At 46.4% G+C, this 13,384-nt stretch overlaps 1 protein-coding gene across 2 annotated transcripts; it reads left to right on the top strand.

The window, feature by feature from the left end:
• The first annotated feature begins 631 nt into the window (after positions 1-631).
• Positions 632-13,381, top strand: ZNF114 (zinc finger protein 114). 2 transcript variants are annotated; one of them, XM_039868600.1, is made up of 4 exons: positions 632-849; positions 4,721-4,847; positions 13,014-13,077; positions 13,169-13,381. In XM_039868600.1, the coding sequence occupies exons 1-4, from the start codon at positions 847-849 to the stop codon at positions 13,302-13,304; spliced, it is 330 nt and encodes a 109-aa protein (XP_039724534.1). In that variant the 5' UTR covers positions 632-846; the 3' UTR covers positions 13,305-13,381. The 2 variants fall into 2 exon arrangements, with proteins under 2 accessions (XP_039724534.1, XP_039724533.1); XM_039868599.1 differs by lacking the exons at positions 13,014-13,077; positions 13,169-13,381 and adding an exon at positions 6,803-8,531 and having other exon boundaries at positions 690-849.
• The last annotated feature ends 3 nt before the right edge of the window (positions 13,382-13,384 follow it).

The raw sequence follows: 13,384 nt of genomic DNA, 5'->3' as shown, positions 1-13,384 counted from the left end.
TGAGCGACTCCACTGGGGCTTGTCAGATAAAACCTGTGGAGAGAAGGCCTTTAGACCAAACACGGAAAGCCTGTGAGAACTATTCCAGAGTGTTCTTCCGGGTCAGGTGCCAAGCCTGGGGATATAGGCCGGCTGAGGTGACAGCGAGGGCCAAAAGCTGGGAGGCAGGACCAACGTGGGAAAGTCCGGCGCCGCTAAGGATCAGGGGTGTCTGGGGAGCAAGTTCTGCAGGAAATGCAAATCACCTGGGGTGGGATCAGACTCAGGGCTCCTGGAGGCTGGGTCCACACCCCTCCCCGCCTTCCCCGTTAACATGTCCATTTGGAGGAGGAGTCTGGAGCAGGTACAGAATCCCATCTCTGCCCTCGATCCCGGGGCGGGGGTATCTTCATTGGTTTATTTGATTATTCTTATTGGAACGCTTCCATCCCTCCCTTCTACAGCCCTGCAACACACTCTAGTATCTGGCATGAGCTCTTGGGCCGTGCTAGGCGCAATCACATCCAGAAGCTGGTGCTGGTGTCCCAGGGTCCTGGGCCTGAGAGAGGGATCACCGAGGCAGTAAGCAGGAAGTAGCGTTTATCGGTGCCGGCACCGGCTCAGCGGATTCACATCCAAAGGCTGAGCCCGTTCGGATGTGGGTCTTTTCCACTGATGCACGTCTTACCCTTCCTCATGCTCCTGCGACAGACGGGAAGTGTACTTTGATTGGTTGGCGGCCGTTTGGGGAAGTGAATAACTTTCAACCGGCCTAGAAAGCGGGCTCCGGCCTGGTTGCCTCAGCATCTGGAATGAGCCCTTCGTTGGGGCCAGCCGCAGACGCGTTTGGAAGCCGGTGCTGGTTAAATGGTAAGTGCTCCTGGTCTTTGCACCGGTCCACACCGCGGGCCGCCGGGTCGGTTCCGAGGCGTTGGGAGCAGCTTTCTGCAAAAGCCCATACTCCGCCGGGGCAGAGTTGGGGAGCCGCCAGCCGCCCGCGTGGGGCGCCCTAAATGCGCCCTTCACCTCGTCCGCTGCAACCCTGCAAATCGCTCCTGACCTGGGGGAGGGCGAGGAGGGTCCGCGTGCAGAGCCGGGGCTGTTACCGGAACCCTTAAAAGTGCTGTGATGAGGGAGAGCTGGAAAGTTCCTAAGGCAACCCGTTGGATTCTTCTAGAGAAAGGGCTTTGCGGATCGAGTTGGGTCGGATGGGCGGCAGGTTCTTCCTTTTTATGAGCTGAGATCCCCGCAGAGACAGTTCACAAAAGGCTAAGGCGAAGGGACAGGCAGGGGAGTTGTCAGGAGCAAACCCCAGGGTCTGAGCAAGTGGCACTTTGGTCGTTCAGGTTACCCGCGGGACGTCCGGCCAGATCGAGGGAGGGTGGCGGTCATCGTAGGATTGAGGGAAAGGGTAAATTTAAATGAAGCCGGTGCTTAGATAGGCTCGGGCTGAGCTGTGCGCCCAGGGCTCATCCTCAGGCCTGGCTGTTTCCTTGGAAACCACCAACTCCGTAGCTGGGGAACGCCGCGTTCTCAGCCCCTTCTCTGAAATGCAAATTGCAGACTGACGCTCCTTCCTCAGCGGGACTTAGATGCCCCAGGCAAGAATGGGAAATTCTTTTCTTACCATTCTGACGTTGTTGTGACCGAAATAACCAGGCCCAACTCGAGTGCTCTAATCCAAGAGACAGTTTATTAGCCGGCGGCTGTCCTTGCAAAGGAGCAGCCCCGAGACGCAGGGGCACAAAGGTTTTAAACCCTCGATTCCATCCCCCACATCCTTAATCTTTACACAAAAGACTATATCTCCTCCATTCATTAACTGATAACTAAGAGGTGGGTAAGCAAGCAGGGGTACAGAAGCAGAATGCGTCATTGTTAAAATATTTTGTACCTATAGGCAGTGATCCGGCCAGTAAATCCCTTTAGTTAATAAATTTTTAGCAGATAACTAACTAGAAGTGAGACATGGCGGTGAGCACGTACCATGTCTTATCCTTAACCTATTGTTTCTAAAGGTGAGGTCACTACAATCTTGTTATGGCGCGAACGATTCTGAGACCCACGGAGCCAATTGAGATTAATTATGAGCCTTTATTAGCCAGCCGGCGACTGACTCTCTACCACGCAGGGCTAGAGATCAGCCCCGAGCTTTCCGAGGAGGCAGCTGATAAAGCTTAAGGCCATATCCTGGTGGTCCCCTGAACAAGCCAGCAGATTACAGAAGTGGAAGTTGGCTGTTAGCATATCTTTGCCTGGAACAACACCCTTAATTAACAAGTAGATGGATCACAGAAGTAGACATTGGCCATCTACATATTTTATACAATGCACTTCCTAACCACACACAAGCAAGTAGGACAACTTATGATATCTAAAGATATTTCTTCCCTGTAGCTGACTTAGCTAGTTGGCTCACTTGAAAATTTGCCACCCTTAACAATCTGGAGTTTTGTCTACAGTCACGCATTAGGAGGAAAATGAAGAGACGTGAGGAGATGCTGGGAGCTGGACAATGCGTGGAAGCTGAATGAATGGCGGGCCAGGCCTTGCTTGCATTTATTCTCACTATGTCGTGTGTGCTTGACGCTTTCCATAATTTAGCATCAACGTTAGAAAAGCTATTCATACCACTGAGCTTTTTACCGAAGGGATCGGTTGTAAGATTACATGGCAGAATACATATAATAAAATTAAGTTTTAATCCGCATGTGCTTACTATGTGACTTTACGAAAAAAAATCACAAAGACAAGAGTCTATGAAACTTACAAGATAAGTTTTTAAATATTATAATAAACATGTAGGTTTTCAGATTAAGGAAATCAGCCACTTGTGTGAGTTAGGGAGGAAAAAAAAATCATAAAAGAAAAATCACATTGCATAGATGGTTTTTCTCTTTTGGGTCTGATAGTATAACTGGAACTTGCCTCCTTTTTGCTCATGACCTTGACCTGTTGAAGTCACTGGGTTAATGCAGTGGAAGGCCCCATCTGTGTAACTACTCCGTGCACGGTCAAAAGCCAGACCTAAGGGCGTGATGAAGTCAGGGTGGACATTTTTGCAGTGGTGCACCTCGGGTGATGTGTCCTTCATAACTCATGACATTGGTATAAACACATGGGTTCTTGCCATTATATAAGACACCTCCGCGTCTTAGCACCATTAACGTTTATTTCTTGAATCAGTTCTTTCAATTGGGTTGCAAAACAGTGGCTTTTCGATGCAGTCCTTTCTTCTAAGTTTTTAGCTGGAATCCTGTAAAGTTTCCTGTTATTCAGTTACTCCCAAGTAACACTTCTACTAGAAAAGCAGAGAGAAGACTTAATGTTGCCTCTCTGTTAACCAAGTTTCAGAATAAGGACGAAGCCTTCCTCCAGGGGTGAGAAGTGCTCATTTATTCCCCGTTTGACTTTTCCTTTTGGGTATCATTGTGAGTTCATGGATTTATAGTATTCAAGTGTGTTTCAATGAATCTTGCGATTTCGTGGTTGAGAATATTCTAAATTAAGCCGTTGGAAGACTCTTGGAAGACTCGTGCAGCTGGCTCTACCTCCTCTTAGCAGAGTCTGGGATGGTTTGTCTGCTTTCTGGTACCACAGGCTACCTCCAGCTCCCATTCATACTTCCTGTTCCTGGCTCAGCCATTTCTCTTTGCTGTCTACATATTAATTCTAACCCTTTTCTTTGCGTAGACTGGTCACGTGCTCGTGCTTCTATTCTATCATAAAGCTGGCATTTTTAGAACTTTTTAAATTTTATATTTGAATCTTTCTTCTTGGACTAAAAAATCTTGCTTCCTAATATTAACATAATCCCCCTGCCGGTTTCCTTTCTTTTTGTAACCATCAAATCTTCCTCCCTAAGGTTGTAAAGTCTCTCAAATGAACTTTTTACTCCCGGCGATTGACCTGCCAGCTTGATATATGCTTCATTCATTTCAATTTTTCCATTTTAGAAATTTTTTTTTTTTATTTTTGAATATGGGAAGAGAATCTGGTTCCCAGTTAAAATCTATATAACGAGGTCGTGTTTCGACAAATCTGACTTCTGTCCCTTCTCCTTTACTGTTTCTCGCTCGTAAGTCTGTGGTTTTACAGGACACGTGCTTGGCCCTTTTCTTGTTCTTTCCATTTGAAGTATAGATCGGAACCCGAGACCACGTGATACCACTTTGCATTGGATGGAAGCGATCTCGCTCATTCTCATCCACGGCTCTGTAGTTCTCTGTTTTGTGGATGCGGCATAGATTTTAAGCAGTCCCTGTTGTGGAATATTTGGGGACGGTTTCCGGTCTTTTGCTGTGATAAATCAATTTCAATAAATAATCATATGTATATGTCACGACTTTTTGGCCAGGGTAGTTTTGTAATCCCGTGAGTGCAAATACTGGAACGAGGAATAAAAGCATATAAAACGTTGGCAAATCGAGCCTCGTTTGCCTTCCAATTAATGTGGGACCGTTTTATTGACAACTTGCAGTGGCCTCTCCTTGGCTCGTAGACGTCACCCCAGTCTCCACTGTCATTGCCCTGTGACCTTGGTCCCTCTGTCTGTCTGGATTTCCTCTTCTCAGGACACCAGTGTGACCTCATCTTAACTCCTTCATATCTACAGCGGTCCTCTTTGCGAATCAGGTCACATTCAAGGCCGGGGGATTAGGATTTCAGCGTATCTTTGGGAGGGGGACGCAATTCAATTCCTGAGAGTTTGCACTGAGCCAAAATGGATGTGTGCTTTTAGGACCCAGTGACCTTCAAGGATGTGGCACTGAACTTCACCAAGGAGGAGTGGGCCCTGCTGGGCCCCGAGCAGAGGAATCTCTACAGAGAAGTCATGTTGGAAAACTGCAGGCACCTGATATCCATAGGTAAGTGCCCCTTCCGGCACTCCATCCACCACGGGATGGGACGAAGGTGACAATGGGACCCAGCTTGTCAGGCCCCAGAATTACGGCTGCTGCTGGAGGAGGTGTGGGGTTTCTCCCGTGACATAGACATCTGTCTGTTGTATTGCATTTGTATTCCCTTCGTAGTTAATAGCCTTTGAGGGTCCTTAAGTGGGTGAGTGTGGAGCACAAAGTTAGTGCATTAGTGAGAAAAGTGGAAATTCAGGGCATTCGTGAGCAGTTCACTTCCTCAGCTTCGGAAGCCCTGCAGACCAAAGCAGGCGCCCCGTTTCATGAAAATTCCTGGCACCGTTTCCTTACGTCATGTACGCTCCCATTCCCCAATGACCAGGATGTTGGCCCCACCTGCTCTGCATTTGGAGGAAGAAACACGTCTGGGAACGTGCTGTTCCCAGACCCTGGGCACTCGTGTGTCAGAATGCCAGGCACACCCGAGTCCTTACGAGAAAGGATTTTACAAATGATGTGGAAATGTTAAGTAAGAATCCATTTCACCCACTGAAAAAGTGTGGCGCTTTCTCAGAAAGTTCGATATAGAAGTTAAACTACCGTATGACCCAGCGACCCCGCTCGTTGCTGTACACCCAGAGGAACTGAAAATAAGTGTGCGAACACAGAAGCTCGTGTGTTCATCGCGGCACTATTCACAGTAGCCAGAAGGTGGGGGGGAAACACATGTCCATCAACAGATGAGTAGCAGAACAGAATGTGGTAGATCCAGACCATGGCATATTATTTAACCATAGAAAGGCGTGACAGTCTGATACATGTGACAATGTGAACAAACTCTGAAGGCATTATGTTAAGTGAAAGAAGCTAGACACAAGAGAGCATGTGTTATATGGTTCCATCTGTATGAAATGTCCCGGATGGACAGACCCGTGGAGATGGGAAGGTTAGTGGCTGTGGGCAGGCGGCAGGGGAGGGCGGGGAGTGACCGCCCCATGAATGCGAAGTTCCCTTTTGGGGTGCTACAAATGCAGAACTCCGTGGAAATGGTCATACCATGTGGCGAATGTACTTAACGCCACTGCATAGTGCACTTGAAAATGACTAATTTTATGTTGTGTGACTTTCACCTCGATTAAAACAAAAAAGAATCCGTTTCATCTGTGAGGAAAGCTGATGCTTGCCAAGGTGTGCGCTTTGTTGGGTACCTAGAGTGTGTTGTTGTGATTTTTTTGTTTTTTTGTTTTTTTTTTACCTTTTTCCATATTTTCATATCTTTTTTCCCCTTCTCAGAGAAAGACCTATTCTCTTACAACTTTAAAATTACGCGTGGACTCTGTCTTATCTGTTCAGGCTGATGTGACAGAATACCACAGACCGGGGGCTTAGACACTTATTTCTCACATTCTCGAGGCTGGGAAGTCCCGAGATCAAGGTGCTGGCAGATCTGGTTCCTGGTGAAAACTACTTCCTGGTTTGTAGAGAACGAGAGATCTGTTCTATTTCTCTTATAAGGACACTAATCCCATCTTGGGGACTGTCCTCTCGTGACCTCATCTAACCCTAAGTGCCTCCGGAAGGACCCACCTGCAAATAGTATCACACTGGGGGCGGGGGCTTGAACGTGTGAATTTGGGGAGGGAAACAACTTTAGTCTTTAACAAACCCTTCGTCCAATTTTCTTCCCTTTGGCTTTCCCGATCACACCCTCGATCTCGACAGAACCATTTCTTAGCAACTTGCCCTCCGTATCGAACTGCTGTCTTAACCGCAGTCACACTCCGACACCGTCCAGGCCCCTAACCTTTCTCTCTCTGCTTGCTGACTCGCGCTTTCCTCCCTTCCACATTTGCCTTCCATCTGTCAAGTGACCATTTAAAAAGAAACCCACATGGACGTTTACTTGTTTTATCTTCTCCAGCCCACCTTTACTTTCGACAAACAACTTTTGTGCCACTTTATTTCAGATGGGGTAATTCAACGAGAAAACAAAGACTCAATCCCTCGGCGGGACGTTCTTGCTGAAAAGACACTTCATAAAGCCAACAGACTGTGTCTCGCGAGCAACAATTCCCAACCCTCCACGTTAGAAGACTCGGAATGCCACAAAACGGAATCTCACCAGCCGAGGGGACAAAAATTGAAGCAAGATGCAGTTGTCCAAGGGAAAAAGTCTCTGGTCTGTGAATATCCTGAAATGAGAGAAAAACCGAAGCCAAGCTCAAAGCCTGTGCCCGCACGGGTTGTATTCCCAAAGGGACTGAAAACAGGTGTGCAGACAGATAGAGATACTCTTAATTCCACAAGAAAATATGTTCCCCAAAATCTTTCGGAAAAAAATCGTATCTTAACAAGTAACCAAAAAGTCTATAAAAACAACAAATATGATAGAGGATTGGGGCAGAGCCTCCAGTTGGTTCCAAGTGTGAATACTCCAACAGAACCGAAATCAAACACACGGACTGATGATCAGAACCATGCTCTTTGTGTACATGATATAACTTACGTGGGGGTGAACGTTCGCGAATGGGATCCATTTGGGAAAGTCTCCACTGAAGACTGCGTCCTTAGGGCACACAGGACTCGCATTAAAGAAAAAACGTACAAGTCTGAGGCATCTGAAAACACCTTTCAAAAGAACTCAGTCCACGCCGTGCAGATGCAATCCTATACGGGAGAGTCGAATAATGAGAATAATCGATGTGAGAAAACCTTTGCCAACGTCCCAAATTCTGATTCACACGGGAGCACTACCATTGGAGAGAAAACCTACAAATGTCAAGATTGTAAGAAGTCCTATGTTTATCATTCATTCCTTATGAGACACATGAAAATTCACACCGGAGAGAAACCCTATGAATGTGAGAAATGCGGGAAAGCCTTCCGCTATTCCTTACACCTTAATAAACATTTAATAAAGCACATTATGAAGAAGTCCCATACATGTAAGGAATGTGGGAAAGCCTTCAGCCGGTCCTCAAAACTTATTGAACATACAAGGATGCACACGGGAGAGAAACCCTATAAGTGTAAGGAATGTGGAAAAGCCTACATTAGTAATTCAGGACTTAAAAGCCATCTAAAGACTCACGGCTGAAAGAGGCCCTGTGAATGAAAGGAATGTGGGAAAATCTTCATTTTTCAAAATACTGAAAGGGTAAAGAGGACCTGTTGGTAGGGGGCTCAATAAGTTAACCTACAGAGGAAAGTCTTCCTTGAACTCATGTATCTTACAGAAATGGGAAAAGTCACACTAAAAAGAAAGCCTGTGCAGATAAGGTCTGAAAACCTTTTAATCTTCATTCATCTTTAGTAGATATTTATTTTCACACTTAAAGAAATCTTGTGACTCTAAAGAATTTGGAAAACCTTTGATGTTGTGTCAAATTCATGGTCCTGCTAAGAGCTCACACTGCAGAGACACCCTATAAGAGTAAGGAATGTGGGGAAAAAATCTTGAAACACTCATTTCTTAAGTTACACATGAGACCACACCTGGAGAGAGACTCTGATTGTGATAGACACGAGAAAGCCTTCAGTTCCATCTCTTCACTTACGGGGCACAAATGAGTACACAGTAGGAGAGAAACACAGTAAATGTTATGATAGCTACCAGTATCATTGTCTCATCCTTCAATTGGGACTGAAATTTGTCATTTTCCAGTGTTACTTTTCTAATAAAATCCTATAAAATGATGGCTATCTCTCTGTATACCCTTTTAGCTCTGCCACATAAAGCTTAATATGTAGTGGCTTCATTACAATTCACTTAACGTACATATGGTCTCACCAATATGAAACCTTGTTTGAGCCATGTTTAACTTAGATTTGGGTTAAGTATGCTCCATATACTATTTCCGTCCATTGTTGCTAGTCACAATTTGACTGCATTGTGGTCAGAGTCTATGATATGGAGATAGGGTACTTGTTCTGACTCGCATGTTGGTCTCTTGGGGGCTGATTCCATCAACTGCCCGGCCACGTCTATTCTTCCAATCTTCTTTACCAAAGGTACATAGATTTGTTTTTCCAGAGTTAATACTGTTTAATGTTTTTAAGTGCATTTCCTAGTTTTTCTCATAGGCAGAACACGTAGCTCTGATCAGTAAGGAGGGCAGGTTTCACGGGCATGAATTTCCAGACAGCTGTCAAAGAGAGGACAGTGTTTATCACTCTATTCCTCTTAGCCATGTTCCCTTTGCTCCCCTTCCCCACTGCTCTCTGGGAAGTAGATGAAATTCCCTGAGTTAGCACAAGCAACTTCAGGGTCCCTGGAACAAAGGCCATGGTCCCGAAAACGCAACCCTCAAAGTACAAGGTTTTTCACTCCCTGATGACATGTTTTGGGGGTGTCCATGGCTGCAATAGACTATATTTCTAGACTTACTACATAAAGCAAACCCCTAGTTGGATTAAAACGCATTATAAGGGGAGATTTTTATAACTCAGTTAAGTGCTAAATGGTCAACCTAGTGTATGGCCAGCTTTCTAAAAAATTGTATGTTTCAAAATACTGCGCATTCCTTGGTGTCAGGTGGGCTCAGAGTTCAGTACATGTCTGAATGGTCAAGCTTCTTGAATGTTTTAGAGTCTCTTACTAACAAAATGACCGTCGTTCTAGCTTTTGCTGAGGAAGTTTATAATAAATATCCCACTCTAGAAGTGGATTATCAAAAAGTCTTGGAGTTTTATCAATTCTTGCTTAATGTATCTGAAGACAATGTCATTAGATGCATAGGCGTTTGGACACTTTCTTTATTACAGTTGAGTTTTCTTTCTGGTCCATGTTTCACCATCTTTTCTACCAACAACAATCTTTGTTGTTCACGTCTATAGTCAGGGCGAAAGTTCACGTTCCCTTTACCATGAGCTGATCATTACATATATCTCCTCCACTCCAATGAAACACGCTTTTCACATTTTTTTTTTCACATATCATGAGAATCTTTTGATTATTTTTTCCCAACCGTCTAAAAATGTTAAACCATTTCACAGGACTGATTTGGCCTAGTCTAAAAGAAAAAATGAAACAAGCCTTTCCCTCATAGAATCTGCTTTCTCGTGCAGAAGACAGAGATCTATAAAGGCGGGGCTCTCTCTATCCCAATTGTTCTTTTTTTTCTTTTTACTTGTTTAAAATTTAGGAAATGTGGCTATCCAAAAGTGTATGAAAATGTGCACAGAGTTAAAAGTCAACAAAGCCATCACCACATACCCAGCATCCAGGCCCAGAAACAGTTCATCAAGAAATGCCAGGCAATTGATGTCTGTACTTTACAGGTGGTGTCCCCCAATCCCCAAGGGGAAGGCACTATCATGCATTGGAGATGATTCATTCTCTTGTTCATCTTTATGTTCACCACCTGTGCATATATCCCCAAATATCATATTTTCTGTTTTGGCTGGTTTCTATACTACCTATAAATATCATGTTGAATATTTCTTTGTGTCTTGCTTCACTCAGAGAAAGATTAACCCAGGTGGGTCACAGGTGTCATTATTTTTTCATTTTCACTGCCCCATAGGTTATATTTTAGTTAAATTCATTTATGGGACCCTTGTTATGTATCTCATGTAAACCTTGCAGACATTGCTGCTAAAAGCTTTTGGTCTCTGATGGATATTTGGTAAAAGTCAATCAGCGTGATTTTGCTGGGTTGTGTAATCTGCCTACCTTCAGTAGAAAAGTAGTTTAGATGAAATAGGATTGTATGATATCATTTCTATGGCATTTCCAGAAAAAGTTAACCTATAGAGACAGAAAGGAGATCAGAGGTTGCCTGAGGCTGGAGGTGGGACAGGAAATTGACTGCCAGCTGGCAAGAAGGAACTTTGGGGGGTCATGAAAATGATCTAAAACTGGTGATGATTGTGCAACTGGGCAATTTATGAAAAAAATCGAACGTACACTGACAATGGATGGACTTTACAGCCTGCAAATTATCCCTTAATGACTTTATAAAGGAAGGAAGGAGAGAAAAAGACCCCACAAGTCCTCGCGGGTACCCACAGCTGTGAGGTGCCCCAAAGCTTTGCTAAAGTTCTGCTTTAGGTGTTGAGAAGACCTGGGCCAAGAGACCCACCCTGTGGGTGAGAGAGCTCTCCAAGGTGGCCCTATCTCCCTCATCCTCCCTGCTTTCGTTTCCCCAAATTACTACTTTCCCCTAGAATCTGGGTGCACCCGGGCCCCTCCCCATCAGCCCCAGACCATGAAAAGGGAGCAAGGTCCACTTCTATCCCCAAGGAGCACTGGGCAGTGGAGAAGGACCCCGACTGGAAGTCAGAATCCCTGGGCTCAACTCCAAGGGAGGTGGGGTGCAGGCGAAGAGGGGGAAGGATGTAGCTTTGAGGGTTCCCTGCCCCCCATACCCCGTGACCTTGGCCCTCAGTTTCCACAGCTGTAAAATGAGCGTTTTTTAACGATTGGTGTAACAAACATATGTCAGGACCCTTCAAAGCGCTGTACAAATATTAATTTGTTTAATGCTCACGACAACTCTCTGTAGTTGGTGCTATGAGCCCCATTTTATAGCAGGGGAAACCGAGGCACAGAGAGGCTAACTGGGCTGCTCAAGGTCACAACCAGCCGGCGGCCGGGGGATTTTGCCCCCCGGGCTGTCCCGCACCAGGCTAGGCTGGGGGGTCGCGAACTTGGCACCTTGTCTGCCCTCCCCACCCGGATGGGAAATGGGAGCGGGAACTTCGTCTGGCGCGCAGAGGCATTTAATAAACACTGTGGAATGAAGGAGGGACAGACGACCTGATCTCAGGACTGCCGCATCCCTTTGACCCGAGCCCTCCTGCCGCGCTCTGCTGGGGAATATTCTAGTCCCAGTAAACAGGATCCTCCCGGCGCGACGCGGGTCCGTGAGAAGGATGCAGAACCGGCTCAGGGCGGGGCACGGGCGCCCCCTGGCGACAGCATCGTGCTAGGACAGCGCCGCCTGGAGCTTCGGAGCGAGGTGGAACCGGCGGCTGAAAGGAACGGCTATCGGTGTTGGTGGTCAGTGGTCTGGAAATCAGTGTGCGAAGCTGGGCACCGTCTACCAGTGACTTCCAGATAGATTTTTCTCACCGTTATTCTATTCTGTTCCTATTTTTAAAAGCTGGCCAGATTCCCCCTAAATTGCTTTTTCCGCTCTCTGAGTCTCCGCTAGGATCGTGTTTTCCAGCGTCCTAGGTTATCCCCATTTTTTTTTTTTTCATACTGACAAAGATTATGATGGAGAAAGGCCTGGCACCCAGACAGCAACCTCAGGCATATTTGTCCACCACGTTGTGCCGCCTCTAGGGATTCACTGCCAGCTCTGATTTCAAGATGAGGAGCTGGGCTCAGGGAGGTGAAGACACTTGACCAAGGCCACACAGCTTGCGTGCAGGGGTGCCAGTTCCCGCCTCGCTCCCGCAGAAGGGGAATCACTAAATGCTCCAAACTTCACTGCTATTCAGTAGAATTTAATTCAGTCTTTTCTCCATTTTTTTTTTTTTTGCCAAAAAGATTGAGCTGCATGGGTCAGCTGTTTTCTTACACTGTATATGTACATTAAGAACTTTCCAGAGCTCAAGCTCTAAACGCAAGTCTCTTTATGGAACAAAACAAATCTGAGATGGCAACATTTATACCACAGAAATAGATGCACACTGTGAGTCAGGATTTTTTTTTTTTCCCCTAAAGAGCCAGTTGTCACACCATTACCAGCAGACCCCTCGGCGGGCCTCCCCAGGTGACAGGGGCAGGTCAGGGGAGAGCCAGCCTGGGTTATCTGAATAGATGAGAAAGCACTTCATTAATTTTCATCTTCATCATCGTCAGTCATGATCACAGACGCTTTGGGGCATTTACTACGTGTCGGGTACCGTCCCAAGGCCTTACATGGAGCAATTCATTTTATTCTCACAGAAAAAAAAACCCTCCCTTAGGTGTGAACTGTCACCAACCCGTCTCAGGAGAGGGAGACCCAGAGCATCACCTCCCTGGTTTAGGGAGGTGGATGATGGATTATCCGTCTGGATTGGGTCGCATTACATTCTGACGGGGCGTCTGGTGTGACGGTGACGGGAGTTATCCCTCTGACTCCCACAGCAGGAAAGGGACAGAGTCTGCTTTCTCTCTGTGACCCCACGGCAGGCACTGGGGCCATCTCACACATCCCTACCCCTATCCCTCTCTCTCCGCAGACATCCTGAAGGACTCCACTCTCACCTGCCTTTGGAGTAAGGCATGGTCACGTGACCCACTCCGGTCACTACACGTGAGCAGAGGTGACGTGTATTGTAGCCAGGTGGGAGCTGTAAGAGTCACTGCCGCTCTGTCATTTTTCTCTCTTTCCCAGGGCCAGAGACTGGCGACCCTCCACACAGACACTGCTCCGTCTGCCCGAGGCACAAGGACGGCTGGAGCAGGGCCCTTGGCTGACCCACAATAGACCAGTAACGCTGGTGAGTAATAAATCTTTGTTATGTCACTGAGATCCTGGGGTGTTTGTTACTGCAGCGTAACCCAACCTATCCTGCTTGATATGGCAGAGCCTTAAATGTAGCGGTCTCAA

This window comes from Pteropus medius, unplaced genomic scaffold, assembly GCF_902729225.1.
Source record: "Pteropus medius unplaced genomic scaffold, Ma_sr-lr_union100, whole genome shotgun sequence".
Taxonomy (NCBI): Eukaryota; Metazoa; Chordata; class Mammalia; order Chiroptera; family Pteropodidae; genus Pteropus; species Pteropus medius.
This window is presented reverse-complemented; position numbering and strand designations above follow the sequence as displayed.